Source organism: Staurois parvus, unplaced genomic scaffold (genome assembly GCF_062004578.1).
Source record: "Staurois parvus isolate SC_StPar_1 unplaced genomic scaffold, SC_StPar_1.0 ptg000099l, whole genome shotgun sequence".
NCBI classification, from domain to species: Eukaryota; Metazoa; Chordata; class Amphibia; order Anura; family Ranidae; genus Staurois; species Staurois parvus.
In genome coordinates, this window is record NW_028317895.1 from 5,029,402 (window position 1) to 5,048,696 (window position 19,295).

Genomic DNA, 19,295 nt, shown 5'->3' on the forward strand with positions numbered 1-19,295 from the left:
AAGGGAAACAGGAGTAAATATTAATGACTGACAAAAATGGTGTTGTTCAAAGTAAATCCAAATAATTTGAGACAATCATTGAAAGCAGTGAATTTTATGACATGTTACAAGTAAAAGTGATTAGAGTACAGAACAATTAAAATGTAAAAGACTTCTGCTTACTGTTCAAAAAATCAGAAATAAGGCATTACTACTGTAAAATACTACAAGTCTTGTATAAAGATTGCATTTCATATCATATCATCATAATTGTGAGTTAAAGTTATTAAACCCAAAAAGACAAATGTATAATATCACAGCTTACCAATCATTCGATGTGGTGGCTGCATTCATTTTTTTAGGCTTTTTTACTTTATTTTAACCTGGAGATCTGGTCGGTAAGTCTGTTATTTTATGTGTCAAATTACTTTAACAGACCAAGCTGTTCAACAGGTGTGGTAGCTAGAGTGTGAAGACAAACTAGCAGGGGTGCTTACAATGATCAGCTTTTATTCATTTATGTAAATGTAGTGCCCTCTAGCTTAGCTAGGTAGGTTTTTTGTTAGTTAGAGGCTTAGTAGAAACCTGGGATGAGTCAGCCTGGGAGTGAGGCAGTGGGTTCACTTTAGGACAGGTTGGGAGGCTCTACAAGGCTTCTGGAGCCCTCCCTCCCTTCCATAAACTTCTGGCACTTTCTGGAGGAGGGGCAGAGCAGGAGGGAGGAGGCCCAGATGTTTTGGGGAATTTGGTCAGTCCCCAGGCATGGTGGCCAAGGGCAACCCTTAAACATAACAGAGCTTGTGTAGCAGAGGAGTTGGGTGGAAGATGGATTGAAGGAAGGAGGTGGAGAGTGGAGCCTGGGTGGTGGCCCCAGGGAGGAGAGCCTACCTACAGGCTGGTTGCTGGACAGAAGGATCTCCACTGTGCCAAGTCTCCTAGGGAGGACAATCCTGTCAACAGGGAAGGAGCAAGGTCTGAAAGCAGCTGCAACCCACCAAACTAATAGGGCAGGACAGTGTGAGTACTTCTACACCCCCTGGGCCAGAGAACGAAGAGTGCAATACCCAACTAGTTCTTATCTGGGACTACTTAAGTGGAAGATCTTGGAATCCCTTGCCTAGGGATACCCTCAGTGCAGCCAGGTGGAGGAGGAAGGGTCTGAAGAGGTACATCAAGGGGACTTCAGTGCTCCTTGAAGAGACTATGCTGTTTTGCTGATCCACATTTTTGTACAGTGCAGTTTGCTAGGAGGTTTGCCCTCAACTTTGCAGTTCCTTGGGCATCCCATATATCCTTAGACCATCCAAGTTGTTAACCCCTCAACAGAAAAAAAAAAAAAACAGCTCAAGGACTGTTTTACTGAAGACGTGGGAAATGCATATTGCCTGTCCGTGCAGAGCTTAGGGGGGACCGAATCAAACCCAGTGGCCCCTAAGGGGGATAAACCTTTATCCCTAAAGGAAAAAAAGTTGCTGTAACTGCGTAAGGGCCGATTCACACTATTCTGGTGTGGGAAATCACATGTGATTCTGATAGGAATTGCACCTGCCATTTTGTATGGCTCAAATGGCACTGCAAGTCGCACTGCACTCCCAGGAAAGGTGCATTCACCTTTTTTTTTTTTTCTTCGCACTGGAATCGGATTGCATGAATGCTCACATCCATGCAATCCAATTCACTTAATCATGCTGCATTTTCTTAACCTTTTTTGGGGTGTTGGTAACATAGACATCTGCAGCGGTTTGCATGAACAGTGTGTGATTCTGATGTGGTGCGGGAAATGCACTGAATTCGCTGTGAAGTTAAGCTTTAATTTTTAGTCAAGTTCACTGAATCTGCTAGTACTAACACTACCCTCTCTACACTATCCAAATAACAAGCTGCACACTGTGGATTGTGGATTTGGATGGTGGATTACAGTGGAGCAAGAGAAGACTCCAGGGTCTTGGCACCAGGCTGATTGCAGGGAATTGAGGAGAATACAGGCTGGCCTTTGAGCGGTGAACAAGATTGGGTTCAATTACCCTCTCCCCAGACTGACAATTCTGCTGTCCAAAGGTGTCTCCATTGCACTTACATCCAGAGTGGAGACATCCTAAGACAGAAAGTATGTTGCTGGCTGGACTTCTAGGTAAAGTAAAGGGGGGAAAAAGAAAATGAATGTATCCCTCACATTTAAGGACTAGTAAGCTGTAATATTTTGTTTTTGGGTGTAATACTGTTTTAACTTAGTGTCAGTTCACACATATGCGGATTGGATGCGGTTTGTGAAAAAATATTGCTTCCTATTGTGCCTGTTCACATATGTCCAGTGCACTGGCAGTGCGGATTCAGTGCGGTTTGAAAAAGAGTTCTGTCTGATTTTTGAGCAGTGCCTTCAGGTTCAGGTGCGGATTACAAGCTATTGACTTCTATGGGAACCATTTCTAAACCGCATATGTGTGAACAGGATAAGATCCTGAGATAATCCTGTCCTGAACCTGATGTAAACCTGACCTGAAAAGCTGAACAACTACTGTATCAATTAGCTGTGAAACCTGAGCTTCAATCTGCACTGCACATGTGTGAATCAGCTCTAAAAATATATCAGGAGTCAAGAAGTACAGTTTCTGTAAGTCCTGAACAATACCTTTTTATCCTTATAAAGATCCAGTATCCTTGAAACCTCCTGTGTGATGATCTTAAATCTTAAAGCGGAGCTCCACCCAAAAGGGGAAGTTCTGCTTTAAGGACTGCTCCCCGCTCCCCATTAAGGATTGGCACCTTTGGGGACTGGGGGGGAGTAGGTACCCAAATTTGACAGGTACCCTCTCCCACTTCCGGTCCAGTCGCCTAGGCGGAAGGTGTCCTCCCTCCCTCCCTGTAATCTTTTGGGACACGTGACAGGTCCCAGAAGACTACAGGACCATTCATGAAGCACAGGGCTACTCGCGCATGCGCAGTGGGTACCCAGCCTAGCTATCACAGCCAGGTGCCCACACTGAAGATGCCAGCCTCCTGGAATACAGGACAGCCGGTGAAACAGGCTGCGGGATACACACCGCGGGACCAAGGTGAGTGGCTGTTTTTTAAATGTCAGCAGCTACAGTTTTTGTAGCTGCTGAGTTTTATTTTTTGACAGGGTTAGCGGAACTCCACTTTAATGTTACCAACTTTCCCAGATATCTTCAATGAACTACCAAATTCCTCCTCCCTGTGTAATGGGGAAGATGAAAAGGGGAGGTGTTTGTAGTCCAAATCTGAAAAGCAACCTAAGGTGACAGTACAAAAAATCAAATGCTTATGCCATGCTATAAATAATCTTAAACCCTATTGTGCTATGCACACAATAAATAAACCGTAAAGTATTTGATATAAAATGATGTAAAATAGTGTCTAGCCACAGTGCACTCAGTGACCTCTCATACTAGTCATAAAGAACTTCAGCATATCAAAAATAATGCTGCACTATTCCCATCATAATAAATGTGATACTAAACCCTATAAAAATATGTTCCACATAATATAACTACTATAATAATGTGATGATAATAATAATTATTAATATTATTATGGCATTATTATAGTAGTTATATTATGTGGAACATATTTTTATGGGGTTTAGTATCACATTTATTATGATGGGACTATTTTTGATATGTTGAAGAACCTAAGGTGACAGTGCTGTCTCCCATAGATGAGGTTAGTAAGCATGTCACCCTAGGACAGGAATTGTGTTACTGGCAGGATTACCAAGTGAGATTAAAGGAAATAAGAAAAAAAAAAACCTATATATATATATAGTTATGTTCAAAATAATAGCAGTCAGACATCACTAACCTGATCAATCACTGTTTTTGGTAGAAATGATATTTCTACATGGCAAATAATTTACTAGCAGGTGTAGTAGAGTAATAGAAATCCAACAGACCCAACAGTCATGACATGCATGCTGCTGATTCTGTGTAATTGAATCACTAATTGAAAGGGGCATGTTCAAAATAATAGCAGTGTGGAGTTCTATTAGTGAGGTCATTCATTCTTTGAAAAACAGGTGGCAATTATTGCCCTTATTTAAGGAAGGAAGGCAGCAAATGTTGTACATGCTGGTTACAGTGCATTCTCTCTGAAATTCTGAGGAAAATGGGTCGTTCCAGACATTGTTCAGAAGAACAGCGTACCTTGATTAAAAAGTTGATTGGAGAAGGGAAAACATATAAAGAAACACAGAAAATGATAGGCTGCTCAGCTAAAATGATCGCAAATGCTTTAAAATGGCAACCAAAACCTGAAAGACGTGGAAGAAAGCAAAAAAACTACCATTCGAATGGATAGAAGAATATCCAAAATGGCAAGGACTCAGCCAACAATCAGCTCCAGGAAGATCAAAGAAGGTCTAAAGTTACCTGTGAGTACTGTTATAATTAGAAGACGCCTATGTGAAGCCAAGCTATCTGCAAGAAGCCCCCGCAAAGTCCCACTGTTGAAAAAAAGACATGTGCTGAAGAGGTTACAGTTTGCCAAAGAACACATTGACTGGCCTAAAAAGAAATTTTGTGGACTGATGAAAGTAGGATTGTTCTTTTTGGGTCTAGTGGCCGGAGACAGTTTGTCAGACGACCCCCAAACACTGAATTCAAGCCACAGTACTCTGTGAAGACAGTGTAGCATGGTTGCGCAAGCATCATGATATGGGGATGTTTCTCATACTACGGTGTTGGGCCTATTTATCGCATACCAGGGATCATGGATCAGTTTGAATACATCAGAATAATTGAAGAGGTCCTGCTGCCTTATGCTGAAGAGGAAATGCCCTTGAAATGGGTGTTCCAACAAGACAACGACCCCAAACACACCAGTAAACGTGCAACATCTTGGTTCCAGACCAACAAGATTGACGTTGTGGAGTGGCCAGCCCAATCCCTGGATCTTAATCCAATAGAAAACTTGTGGGGTGACATCAAAAATGCCAAGAAATAGAGAACTGTGGAATGTAGTCCAATCATCCTGGGCTGGAATACCTGTTCACAGGTGCCAGAAGTTGGTTGACTTCATGCAACACAGATGTACAGCAGTTCTCAGAAACAGTGCCTATACAACTAAATAATAATTAAGTGATTCAAAGGAAAGCAAAATCTTCAAACATTTTTCAGTTTATATAGTGAATGTTTGAGTTTGTAAAGAAGAATACAAACGCTGCTATTTTTTTGAACAGTCTAATATTCACTTGTCTTCAATTTTTTTAGAGGAACAACACAAATTTGATATATTTTCTTCATATTTTGATTTGGAATAGAATGTGTAGTGTTCCCAATGCATTTGTGTGTATGGAAGTAAAAGCTATTAGAAGGATTTTGAGCTTTATTCACTTTTTTCAACACACTGCTACTATTTTGAACATAACTGTATATATATATATATATATATATATATATATATATATATATATATATATATATATATATATATATATTGTAGCCACCACATCTTAGGATACGCTGTGATACAGTATGTTACCTTATGCATTAGACACTACGAATCCATGAATAATGTGAAAATATCATATCTTCCTACAATCTTTTAAAAAAAATCAATCTGTGTATGGCTAGCCTTAGTGCACCAACTACTGTAAAAATAATACACATCTTCATCTTCAGTATAGAAACAGACTGTTGTGCCACTGTCTTTTTTAGGAAAAAGACTGTCAGCTAAAGTATGTCTTAAGGTAGACCTCCAGGAAAACAGTTCATTACACGGTTGAAAGACATATTTGTTTGTATAACAATTATACATTTCACCACCCATGTTCCCTGCTTTCTAGGGTAGAATATTGCTCATTTTCCAGCATATGGACTGGGTAAAATCAAATCACCATCAAGGAGGCTGGAGCCAACACAGGAAGCTGAATATCTGAACCAGAAAAATAAATCCATTAACCTGAAACTTTATGTGTCATATTTCTGGTTTTGCAATGTGGAAAATGTGTGTAAATCCCAAGATTTGTTGCATAGAATTACAAGCTCTGGGACCTCTAAAACACTAAGTCTGTATTTCATTGGTGTATTTAGCCATTTATTTATGGTTTTGCTTTTTATCAAGCAATTTCTAGCATGTCATCACTGTCCCAGAAAAGCCTAATTAATGTTAGTTAAGATCCATTCGGTGTATTTGGAGACATCCGTGTAGACACCAGGCTTATTCTCCTCTGCACAGCCAGATCCCCAGCTGACAACGCCAAATAGCTGCACTCTGCTGTCCACTTCACACACAAGGGGTCCTCCCGAGTCTCCCTGCAGAGAATCAATATAGAAATAGGAAATTGTGGAACTGAATCATTTTTTCTGCTCCAGCATATTATACTCCACTTTACACTGTGTGTAAAAGCGTTCACACATTGAAGTGTGTTCTTATTTTTTTGATGTGTCTGCATTACAAAGTATTTTGTTCTCTTTGCATTGCTTTCTTTGTGTGAAATACCTGGTGATCCTGCCAGTCCACCTGCTTCCCTATTTCAAACTGACCACACTAGGCACTGAAGATCACATATCCCAGTGTGGTCAGTTTTCTTCTTTGCATTCTCCTTGGGAGCACAACCTGCCTGGGGACTTCTGCTGACACACTCCCTGTACATCTCTTCACTGGGAAGATCAATGTCCTGCTATTTCTTTGCCTCGTGCTGACATGCTCCCCTACTCAGCTTTATTTTGGCCTCTGTATTTTACACTGAATTGTGTATGTGTGGTTCAAGCAGGGCCGGTGCTACTGCTAAGCGAACTAGGCAGCCACCTAGGGCACACTGCTGCCTAGGGCGCCGCTGCGACCACTAGAAATTGTCATGACACAGATCATTTATCGGTTGGCGCTGATCCACCTCCAGTGGCAATGATGAGATGACCCAGCGGACAGTCCTGGGCATGTTCGGGTCCTCCAGCTGCGTGATATTACAGGGTAGGCATTCTCTCACCATGTATTGTACAATAAGAGTGGCCAGGTCTTGGCTCTGTGGATCCTCCCTCTCTGGCCCCTCCCCCAGGTGTGCTGTCACTGTCAGCTCATCCTCCAACCGCAGACAGAGCCAGTGACCAATAGTGGCATGTTTCTACTCAGTGATTACCGGCAGCCCGAGTCCCATTCAGACACAGCCCAGCATCCCTCCCCGCACCCAGTCTCACCTGCTAAAGTTCCAGCTCCATCTCTTACAGCAGAGCTTCTGCCGACGAGAGCCACACAGGGTATAAGCCAGCTCCCAGACATCCTGACAGCCTAGTTATAGGTGCTCCCCGGAGGAATAACAGCTGCAGCACCCGGGCGGTTTGCTTTCTGCCTGTAAGTACCATTAGTTGTGCCCCTCCTCCTGCAGTGCCAGGATCCCTCTGTGTCGGGGCTCCCTACACCCCCCCCCTTCTGCTGCTTTGCTGCTCCTCGCCTCACCCTGCATCCATTAATAATTCATGGTGTCATTCCATTCATCATGGGTGGAGGTACCAGGACACCAACAGGGCACCAACATACCTGAGTCACGCAGGTGGCATGCCTGTATGAGGGTGCACATGCCCAGCCCACAGTCCAGGGTGGTAGGTGCCCAATACTTATGGCCCTGACCCCAGGAAATACAGTGCCTTGAAAAAGTATCCATACCTCTTGAAATGTTCCACATTTTGTCATGTTACAACCAAAAACATAAATGTATTTTATTGGGATTTTATGTGATAGACAAACACAAAGTGGCACATAATTGTGAAGTGGAAGGAAAATGATAAATGGTTTTCCAAATTTCTTACAAATAAATATGTGAAAAGTGTGGTGTGTATTTGTATTCAGCCCTCTGTGTTAATACTTTGTAGAACCACCTTTCGCTGCAATTACAGTTGCAAGTCTTTTTGGGGATGTCTCTACCAGCTTTGCACATCTAGAGAGTGACATTTTTGCCCATTCTTCTTTGCAGAACAGCTCAAGCTCAGTCAGGTTGGATGAAGAGCGTTTGTGAACAGCAATTTGCAAGTCTTGCCACAGATTCTCAATTGGATTTAGGTCTGGACTTTGACTGAGCCATTCTAACACATGAATATGCTTTGATCTAAACTATTCCATTGTAGCTCTGGCTGTATGTTTAGGGTTGTTGTCTTGCTGGAAAGTGAACCTTTGCCCCAGTCTCAGCTTCACTGCTGAAGAAAAGCATCTCCATGACATGATGCTGCCACCACCATGTTTCACGGTGGTGATGTTGTGTTCAGGATGATCTGCAGTGTTAGTTTTCTGTCACATGTAGCATTTTGCCTTTAGGCCAAAAAGTTCAATTTTGGTCTCATCTAACCAGAGCACCTTCTTCCACATGTCTGCTGTTTCTTCTCAAAAACTGCTAGCGGGACTTCTTATGGCTTTCTTTCAACAATGGCTTTTTTCTTGCCACTCTTCCATAAAGCTCAGATTTGCAGAGTGCACAACTAATAGTTGTTCTGTGGACAGATTCTCCCACCTGAGCTGTGGATCTCTGCAGCTCCTCCAGAGTTACCATGGACCTCTGGGCTTCTTCCCTGATTGATGTTCTCCTTTCCCGGCCTGTTAGTTTAGGTGGACAGCCATGAAGGTTGTAGTTGTGCCATTCTCGTTCCATTTTTGGATGATGGATTGAACAGTGCTCAGTGAGATGTTCAAGGCTTGGGATATTTTTTTATAACCTGCTTTAAACTTCTCCACAACTTTATCCCTGACCTGTCTGGTATGTTCCTTGGCCTTTATGATGCTGTTTGTTCACTAATGTTCTGTAACAAACCTCTGGGGGCATCACAGAACAGCTGTATTTCTACTGAGATTACATTACACACAGGTGGACTCTATTTACTAATTAGGTGACTTCTGAAGGCAACTGGTTAAACTAAATTTTAGTTAGAGGTATCAGAGTAAAGGGGCTGAATACAAATGCACACCACACTTTTCAGATATTTATTTGTAAAACATTTTTAAAACCATTTATCATTTTCCTTCCACTTCACAATTATGTGCCACTTTGTGTTGGTCTATCACAACAAATCCCAATAGAATACATTTACATTTTTGGTTGTAACATGGCAAAATGTGGAAAATTTCAAGGGGTAGGAATACAAGGCACTGTATACACGTATACACACACATGTATGTAACTAAAGTTTACCTATACTCACCTCAACTTCAGTGATGCAACATCTACAAGCTCCCTTCCCGGCACTGACATTTTTACCCAGTCTTCTTCCAGGTTGAGCAACTTTAGCAACAAGGCATTCCGAGAATATACACTGAACTCATACTAATGCTGTGATTGGCATTGAAGGCTATAAACATACATGCATTCCCCAATCCCATAGTAAAAGGTTGAAGTTTGTAGGCACCTTAAGTCAGCAGACTCATATATATTCTGACCTACAGGTAAATGATTGCAAACTGTCCATATAAACAAGGTTACTTTAAATAAACCTGGCCATACACTATACAAATTTTGAACCAGATCAAATTAACAGGCAGATTCAGCAACTTTAGCAACAAGGCATTCTGAGAATGTACACTGAACAAGTTTGCAAACAGGCAGGTAAAAAGATTTTTTCAAGAAGGACAAAATGTGGGAAATGAACAAAGAGTGGTGCAAGCGTAATGCTAAACTTTAGAAGCAAAGCAGATGCTACTCCTGATTATCAAAAGCCGTACAATCCTCTTTGTTAATTAGGAGCAATCAGTTCTCTATTCCATGCTGTGTCTATGACAGACACAGCACAGAACAGTACAGCTGGAGCTGCACGCTCTGTATTCCTCTGTCTGTCACCCCCTTGCTTATCTGAGAAGGACTACTCATGTTCTGCCCGTATGAATGGAGAATGTCTGTCTGTCGACAGCTCACATCCTGTAGGCTAGGCCCAACCTAGTGGGGATCTGTGTCAGTTTTCTATATGCAATATGCTGAAATCCCTTTGCAATTAGGAGCAGACCCTGTAACAGTTTCTAGTTCACTCTGAAACATAAACTGGTATGAGTGGCTCAGATAATCCTGTTTTAGGTCTATCTGCTTAGTTAATGTGGTGCACACCACAAAAGGCAGTTTCTGCACCATCATAATGGCGTAGGGCTTCATTTGCAGCTTTGGGCTCTCCTTTGACATTGAAACAACTAAGAGTACTGGAGGATAGTCACATTTCTGAAAGCCAGTGGCTCTGATAAGTCACATTGGATTTTGCAAGCAAATTGGACTCAATTCAACTCAAAACCAAAGACCATTAATATATATCTTGCAGATTCTGAGTCATCATTGGAGGAATCCATTCTGTGTTTTGAAAGGAGTCTATTCCTTGGAGAATCATATATCCAAAAGCTGAAAATGCCAACCATGAGAATGGAAGGCAAATATGTTTGGTGAGTGCATACTTGAGAGGGGAGCATGGCACACCTTCAGATTGTTTCACTAATATTCACGTGGTGATTATTGGAATATGAATATGATTATGAATAGAGATGAGCGAATTATTCAAAAATTCGGTTCGGCTGATTCGCCGAATTCGCGGAATAAATTCGCTTCGAGCCGAATATATTCGCTGCGAATTTAACTTATAAAAAGGGTGTTTCTAGGCTTCAGAGAGCCTTTATATTAGTGCAGAACACTGTACCTTTAATTTAAATGCCCTTGGAGTCTGCTGGGGAAGAGAAATAATACTGTCAGTCAGTATGACATGCAGATGAGTGCCGTCGATCTTAGAATCACCGCACACTTCACTCATTTGGGCAATCACGGGGCCAAAACCAGAGTGTGGAGCCACAGTGTGGCGGTGGAGGCAGCAGCAATGGGAGGCCATACAGCACCCTATGACAAAATGGAACCCACCAGCAGTGTGAGGAGACCTGAAAGTGGCACATGGCAGAGTGTGGCGATGGAGACAGCAGCAATGGGAGGCCGTACAGGGACCCATGACACACTCTGGACCTGGCAGCAGCATGAGGAGGCGGTACAGGGGCCCATGACAGATTACGGGCCTGGCAGCAGCATGAGGAGTCGGTACGGGGGCCCATGGCAGATTACGGGCCTGGCAGCAGCATGAGGAGGCGGTACAGGGGCCCATGGCAGAGTGGCGGAGCGTAAGCAGCTAAAATTGAAGGCCATACAGAGGCCTATGTTAAAAAGTCCCCCCAGCAGCAGCGTGGGGAGACGACTATCAAGAGTCCAATGGCAGAGTGGCGGAGCAGAAGCAGCTTCAATTGAAGGCCATACACAGGCCTAGGTTTAAAAGTCCCTCACAGTTAATTCCAATAACGAACTCTACTCCTCCGTGCAATCTACTTACGAGACCCTGGGCAGGTCTGGGTCCAATTTGTGGTAGAGACTGGTTTTGTTCAGCCATGCTTGAGCGAGTAATAACAGGTCTGTGCTGCCCTTTGGTGTCTGGCTTAATGCGCACAACACTGAACGTCCCAGCGTTTGTCAACGATTTGCCGTTAAGTGATGCAAACCCGCTGAACCACGTTCATGAGGAGCCGGTACAGGGGACCATGAATCAGTATGGACCTGGCAGCAGCGTGAGCAGACGACAGAGGCACATGGCGCAGGGTGGCGGTGTAGGCAGCATTATTCTGAAGCCATACACAGGCCTAGGTTAAAAAGCGGAAGCCGTCAGCAGCGTGAGCAGACGACAGAGACACATGGCGCAGGGTGGCGGTGGATGCAGCAGTATTCGGAAGCCAAACACAGGCCTCGGTTAAAAAGCGGAAGCCGTCAGCAGCGTGAGCAGACGACAGAGGCACATGGCGCAGGGTGGCGGTGGAGGCAGCAGCAATGGAAGGCCATACAGCACCCTATCACAAAATGGAACCCACCAACAGTGTAAGGAGACCTGAAAGTGGCACATGGCAGAGTCTGGCGATGAAGTCAGCAGCAATGGGAGGCCGTACAGGGACCCATGACACACTCTGGACCTGGCAGCAGCAAGAGGAGGCGGTACAGGGGCCCATGGCAGAGTGGTGAAGCGTAAGCAGCTTAAATTGAAGGCCATAGAGAGGCCTATGTTAAAAAGTCCCCCCAGCAGCAGTGTGGGGAGATGACTATCAAGAGTCCAATGGCAGAGTGGCGGAGCAGAAGCAGCTTCAATTGCAGGCCATACACAGGCCTAGGTTAAAAAGTCCCCCCAGCAGCAGTGTGGGGAGACGACTATCAAGAGTCCAATGGCTGAGTGGCGATCCGGGAAGTCAGCGTTGTGATTGCAGATGCAATGCAGAGATTCTATGAGGTGATGCCGTGGGTGCGAAGAAGATCATATACCGTCGTACTTCCATCCATAAGACGGAACAACCTGCGAACTGGGAGCTTTATTGCCCTGACCCGCTGAGCAGCTTCTGGGATACCCAAGAGGCCCATGGCAGAGTGGCGGAGCGTAAGCAGCTTCAATTAAAGGCCATACAGAGGCCTATGTTAAAAAGTCCCCCCAGCAGCAGCGTGGGGAGACGACTATCAAGAGTCCAATGGCAGAGTGGCGGAGCGGAAGCAGCTTCAATTGAAGGCCATACACAGGCCTAGGTTAAAAAGTCCCCCCAGCAGCAGTGTGGGGAGACGACTATCAAGAGTCCAATGGCTGAGTGGCGATCCGGGAAGTCAGCGTTGTGATTGCAGATGCAATGCAGAAATTTTATGAGGTAATGCCGTGGGTGCGAAGAAGATCATATACCGTCGTACTTCCATCCATAAGACGGAACAACCTGCGAACCGGGAGCTTTATTGCCCTGACCCGCTGAGCAGCTTCTGGGATACCCAAGAGTTTGGCTTCTGTGGGGAATATGGTTGAAAACTGAAACTTAAAGGCATGTTGACGGAAGGGCACCAGTGTCAGTGCTCCGGATGGAATATAGCTTCAAAGCTGACACTTAAAGGTATATCGACGGTCAGAGACCACAGGAAGTGGAGCTTGCGTCTTAAATCGACTGAATGTGGCAGACGTGAAACGTCTACGGGCCGTATATGAAACGGGTTGTTCCTCTTTCTGGAATAAGTGTTGGAAATGGCCACTCTTTTTGGTGTGGCGTTTTGTCTATTTAATTCCGATAACGGACTCTACTCCTCCGTGCAATCTAGTTACGAGACCCTGGACAGGTCTGGGTCCAATTTGTGGTAGAGACTGGTTTTGTTCAGCCATGCTTGAGCGAGTAATAACAGGTCTGTGCTGCCCTTTGGTGTCTGGCTTAATGCGCACAACACTGAACACTGTGTCCCTGAGTAACGATTCTGTGTCCCTGAGTAACGATTCTGTGGCCCTAAAGTCTCTGTGGCCCTAACTCTGTCCCTTAATACACACAGGTCTGTCTCTCTTGAATGACCGGAGGCTAATGGAGAATTCTAAGATGGCCACGATTTATAGCTCCACCATTACACAGTGCTGGCTGGCTGCTGGCTGGCTGCTGATTGGCTAATGCGAACACATGTCATGAATGCATTATGGGTCAGCGCGCCTTGTCTGCGCGCCTTCCCAGAGATCCCCGCCCCATCTTCTCTGTCCATTTTCTCCGTCGCCACACATGTCGCCGCCATTTTTGGGAAAATTCGATTCGTGCATCCGAAGTTTGCTAATCTTCGGATTCGTCGCAAATAGAATTTTTCCAAATCTTCGGAACGAATTCCACTTCGTCATGTTCGATTCGCTCATCTCTAATTATTAATTAATTTCATGTGGTGATCACAAAAATGGACTGAATTATTTGGACTTGAACATGCATTTATATATTTTATTTATTTGAGTATTAGCGTTGCATTAATATTTTATATTTTTATAGAATATTATTATGTTATTTTCTGTATTAGTTCAATGTGGCAGCATGTTTTCAGATATGTGTACACTTTTTTGATTTTTTGATTTTCACTTATACATTCACAGCGCAGTTTGTTTTCGAGGGTTTTATACCTTAAAATATTTTTTGAAGACTCATATATATGCTGACCTACAGATAAATAATTGCAAACTGTCCATATAAACAAGGTTACTATAAATTAAACTGGCCATACAGTATACAAATTTTGAACCAGATCAAATTAACTTAGTGGGTGGCCCTGTCAGCTGTCTCCTTTCCGACAATCAGAGGAGCCAGGCAGAAAATTGTTAACTAACCAGCAGCTGCATCCAGTCAGATACATCCACTGCTTTGGTATTATGACAAAAGATGGAGCTTGCTGTCCAACTGCAAAAGTCGCATATAGGCAATCTGTGTTAAATGTATATCTGAAAACAAAAGACTATACACTATTTTTAACTTACTTGACATGCATCAACACCTCCTTCCATGATGCCAGCACACATCATACCAGCCATTATCCTACTACCATGGGAAAGAGGAGATTGGCATTGTATAGTGGAAAGGATGGGCACGTGTGCTTCTTGCAGATATAAGGCATAATGATCAGCCCCTGTGAATACAAAATATTAGTGAAACTATAAAGAATAGTGGACGCCTCCTAATACCTTATTGTCTCCTATTTGATGGCCACATATTTCAGTTATTTACTTACTTACCAGAGTACTGATGACCCCAGCCAACCACTTCACAATGTTGTGCAGATGTAGCTGTCATGGTGTTCTTTGGTAAACATACAGGCTGTATAAACTGGGAGAACTGGGCACACACTCCATTCATGTCTTGCAGTCTCACCAGTGCTGAGGGGGGAAACCATAGTAGTCAATAATGTGTGGGGAATTCATAAATGTTGCCTCTACTCCGAGATTTCTAATACAGCCTTACCTGGTCCTAATATTGGATCAAGTGCTAAATATAAGCATACATGGCCATTAGTGACAGATGGCTGTTTGCAGGTATTCAAAATCTTAAAGTGGAATTCCACTCACTCTGTAAAAAAATAAAAGTCAGCAGCTACAAAAACTGTAGCTGCTGACTTTTAAAAAACAGCCACTCACCTGTCCCACGATCCCGCGGTGCCCCCGCCGCAGCCCGTTTCACCGGCCGTCCTGTATTCCAGGTGCTGGCATCTTTGGTGTGGGTACCCGGCTGTGACAGCTTTGTCAGGGCAGGAGCCGAGGAACGGACAGGCAGGCCTAACAATGTAACGCACTGGCTGACGACAACCACTACCCACAGACCGAAGTCCCCCAGGGCGCGGAGTCTAAGTCCCAGGCTGCCCTTCACCAGGGCCCCTGATGGTGGGGATGGACTTGACGCAGCCAAGAACCAGGTCGCGGCCCCCGAGACACCTCAGCTGCGGTAATGGCCGCCGCCAATGGCATGTAGCTGGTGGAAGAGACAAAAGAGTAGTCAGACAAGCCGGGTCAACAACAACAGGACAAAACAGTACAGGACAGCAGACGAAAATCACAGGTCACGAGCCGGGTTCAGCAACAGAGGGTCAGATCAAGGGAGAATACAAAGAATAGTCAAGTCACAAGCCGAATCAGATACCAGGAGAGTCACGAGAGTCAGAACAGAGTAATAGCAACACAAAGACACAAGACACAAGTGCAAAGAGCATGTGCGGGCCACAGGCTTATATGTCATCAGCCACACCCCTCTGGGGGATGGACCACAGAGACCTGAAGGCATAAAAGGATTCCCATCATGCACAGCAGAATCCAAGATGGACGCCAGCACATGGAGTAACATAACCTCAGGGAAAAGGTAGGACCTTGACAGTACCTCCTCCTCAAGGGCCCCTCCCCCTCCGCGGCTCAACAAAAGGTTTCTGAGGAAAGCGGGTATGAAAAGCGCGGAGGAGGGCAGGAGCATGGAAATCCGCGGAAGGAACCCAGGAACGCTCCTCGGGACCATAACCGCGCCAATGAACCAGGAACTGTAATCGACCTCGCACCAATCGAGAGTCCAGGATCCGGCTCACCTCATACTCCTCATGACCATCAACCCGGACAGGACGGGGCCGAGGCAGAGAGGTAGTGAAGCGATTGCAGATCAGAGGTTTCAACAGGGAAACATGAAAGATATTGGAGATCCGCATCCCAGACGGAAGGGCAAGGGCATAGGCCACCGGATTCACTTTGCGGAGAATGCGGAAAGGACCGACAAAACGGGGAGCTAGTTTGGGTGTGGGCACCCGAAGATTGAGGTTGCGAGTAGACAACCACACACGATCGCCGACCTGGTATGAAGGAGCGGGCAACCGTCTGCGATCAGCCTGGAACTTCTGGCGCTGAGCTGAGTCCCTCAAGGACCTCTGGATCTGCCCCCATGAAGAACGCAGGGCAGCAAGATGGTTCTCCACAGCCGGAATGTCCTGTGGTGAGAACCTCTCAGGTAATACCGCGGGTTGGAACCCATAGTTGGCCATGAAAGGAGACATCCCGGAGGAGGAGTTGACCGCCGAGTTCCTGGCAAACTCTGCCCAAGGCAGGAGATCGGCCCAATCGTCCTGATGGTCTGAAATATAACACCGAAGGAATTGTTCTAAGGCCTGATTGGAACGTTCCGCAGCCCCATTGGACTGCGGGTGGTAGGCTAAAGAAAAGGAGAGACTAATACCCAACTGGGAGCAGAAGGCGCACCAGAATCTGGACACGAACTGAATCCCGCGGTCCGAGACAATCACCTTGGGCAACCCATGCAGGCGAAAAATCTCCCTGGAAAAGACCGTGGCCAGTTCTTGCGCTGTGGGTAATTTCCTGAGTGGAATGCAATGGCACATCTTGGAAAACCGATCGACGATCATGAGGATGACCGTATGACCCCGAGACACTGGGAGGTCTACAATAAAGTCCATACCTAGATGTGACCAAGGACGCTCCCCATTGGGAATGGGTTGTAGAAGACCCAAAGGGAGATGCCGTGGAGACTTATTCTGGGCACAGATTGAACATGCCGCTACATAAGAGGCAATGTCGGCACGGAGGGTTGGCCACCAGAATAAGCGAGAGACGACCCAACACAGCTGGTTCTTCCCCGGATGCCCGGCAGTTTTGGCGTTATGGTAGGTACACAGCAGGCGGGTGCGCAATCCCTCGGGTACGAAACATCTACCCTCCAGCTTCCCGGGAGGAGCATCAGTTTGAGCCGCCAAAATCTGCTCCCCAAGAGGAGAGGTCAGACTGGTGCGAATGGCAGCCAGGATCTGATCTGGAGGTATAAGTGAGATTGGCTCAGAGTCCTCCCTGGACAACTCAGAGTATTGCCGTGATAACGCATCAGCCCTGACATTCTTGGAACCAGGCAAATATGAAACCACATAGTTGAAGCGTGACAAGAACAGAGCCCATCTGGCCTGGCGGGGTGTCAATCTCTTGGCCTCCGAAAGATAAGTCAGGTTCTTGTGATCGGTAAGAATGAGGACCGGAACCGCGGAACCCTCGAGCAGGTGCCTCCACTCCTAGAGAGCCAGGATGATGACCAACAACTCCCGATCTCCAATCTGGTAGTTGCACTCTGCAGAGGAAAGCTTCCTGGAGTAGAACCCGCAGGGAAGTAGGGGTCCATCGGGCGACCGACGCTGGGACAGGAGAGCCCCTACTCCCGTCTCGGAAGCATCAACCTCAAGGACGAAGGGCAACCCAGGATTGGGATGTGAAAGAATCGGAGCCGAAGCAAAGGCGGCTTTCAGAGCCTCGAAAGCTATGATGGCCTCGGATGGCCACTCGTGAGGGTTACTCCCCTTCCTGGTTAGGTCAGAGAGAGGCTTTGCCAATGTGGAGAAGTTCCTGATGAACTTCCAATAGTAGTTGGCAAAACCCAGAAAGCGCTGAATGGGCCGAAGACCATTGGGACGAGGCCACTGCAGAACTGCAGCAACCTTCTGAGGGTCCATGGAAAATCCCTCCGCGGAAATTATGTAGCCCAAAAAGGCAACTTGGGATCGATGGAACTCGCACTTCTCGAGTTTACAAAAGAGTCCGTTCTCACGCAATCGTTGCAGCACCTGCTTGACATCCTGGACATGAGACTCCATGGAGGTAGAGTAAACCAAGATGTCATCCAGGTAAACCACTACGCACTGCTGCAACAAATCAGGAAGGACATCGTTTATGAATTCCTGAAAAACCGCGGGAGCATTACACAACCCGAAGGGCATCACCAGGTATTCGTAGTGCCCGGTTCTGGTGTTAAACGCGGTCTTCCACTCATCCCCCTGTCTGATCCGTACGAGGTTGTACGCCGCCCTAAGGTCGAGTTTGGTAAAGACTGTTGCTCCCTTAAGGCGGTCAAACAACTCAGAAATCAAAGGAATCGGATATGCATTTTTAATGGTAATCCGATTGAGACCCCTATAATCGATGCAGGGCCTCAATTCCCCACCTTTCTTCTTTACGAAAAAAAAACCTGCTCCTGCTGGAGAAGTAGACTTACGAATGTGCCCCCGGGAAAGCGCATCCACAACGTACTCCTCCATGGCCTTATTCTCCGCAACCGAGAGAGGGTACACCCTGCCACGCGGAGGAGTGGCCCCGAGTTGCAAGGATATGGCGCAGTCGTAAGGACGATGCGGCGGTAAGGTACCAGCGCGTACCTTATCAAACACGTCCCGGTACTCCCCATAGTCGGTGGGCAACGCAGAGTCCGAGGAGGCACACAATACCTTAACCGGCCCCCGGATGCACCCGGCCCCACACTGTGGAGACCATGAGAGAATCTCGGCTGTTTGCCAATTGAAGGTTGGATTGTGCCTCTGGAGCCAGGGATACCCCAAAACCACCGAATAGTGTGGGGAAGAAATCACCTGAAAACAGGCCAACTCCCTGTGAACAGCCCCAATGGCTACCTCTATCGGCAGAGTCTCGTGGGTAACCTGCGGCGGCTGCAGGGGCCTGCCATCTATGGCTTCGAGAACCAATGGGGTAGCGCGAGCCTGCAGGGGAATGGAGTGCTGTGCAGCAAACGAGCTGTCCAAGAACAACCCACTGGCCCCAGAGTCTACCAACGCCTGGGCCGTCACCGAGCCCTCCGTCCAAGAAAGGACCACGGTGATCAGTGGCTTATCCTTGCGGAACGCCGGGGACGAGGAAACTCCACCCAAGATCTGTCCCCGACATGATCTCAGGTGCGAGCGTTTCCCGGACGGACCGGACAAGACTGGCAAAAGTGCCCACCGAGGCCACAGTACAGGCAGCGACCCTCCCGACGCCGAGCGGCCCGCTCCCCCTCGGAAAGGCGAGCAAACCCCAGCTGCATGGGTTCCCCACCAGACAAGCTATCCCCAGGAGGCGTGGGAGGAGAGGGAGGAACGGGTGGGACAGAAAACGCAGGTGCCAGTCGATTGGAAGGCCTCCGCAGGCGTTCCCTGAGTGAAGGCCTCTCCCTGAGCCTGGTGTCAATCAGGATCAGGAAAGAGATGAGCTCCTCCAACACCACAGGCAGTTCCTTAGCTGCAATCTCGTCCTTCAATGTGTCAGAAA

General features: G+C 46.3%; 1 protein-coding gene across 1 annotated transcript in view; it reads right to left on the reverse strand.

The window, feature by feature from the left end:
* Positions 1-6,008: 6,008 nt before the first annotated feature.
* The window catches only part of F12 (coagulation factor XII), a 61,295-nt gene continuing 48,008 nt past the window's right edge, over positions 6,009-19,295 (reverse strand). The window contains exons 12-14 of the mRNA XM_089671126.1: positions 14,466-14,606; positions 14,211-14,359; positions 6,009-6,248 (exon numbers count right to left, since the gene is read on the reverse strand). Coding sequence (XP_089527252.1) covers positions 6,093-6,248; positions 14,211-14,359; positions 14,466-14,606 — 446 coding nt within the window. The 3' untranslated portion in view covers positions 6,009-6,092. The remainder of the gene's footprint in view (positions 6,249-14,210; positions 14,360-14,465; positions 14,607-19,295) is intronic.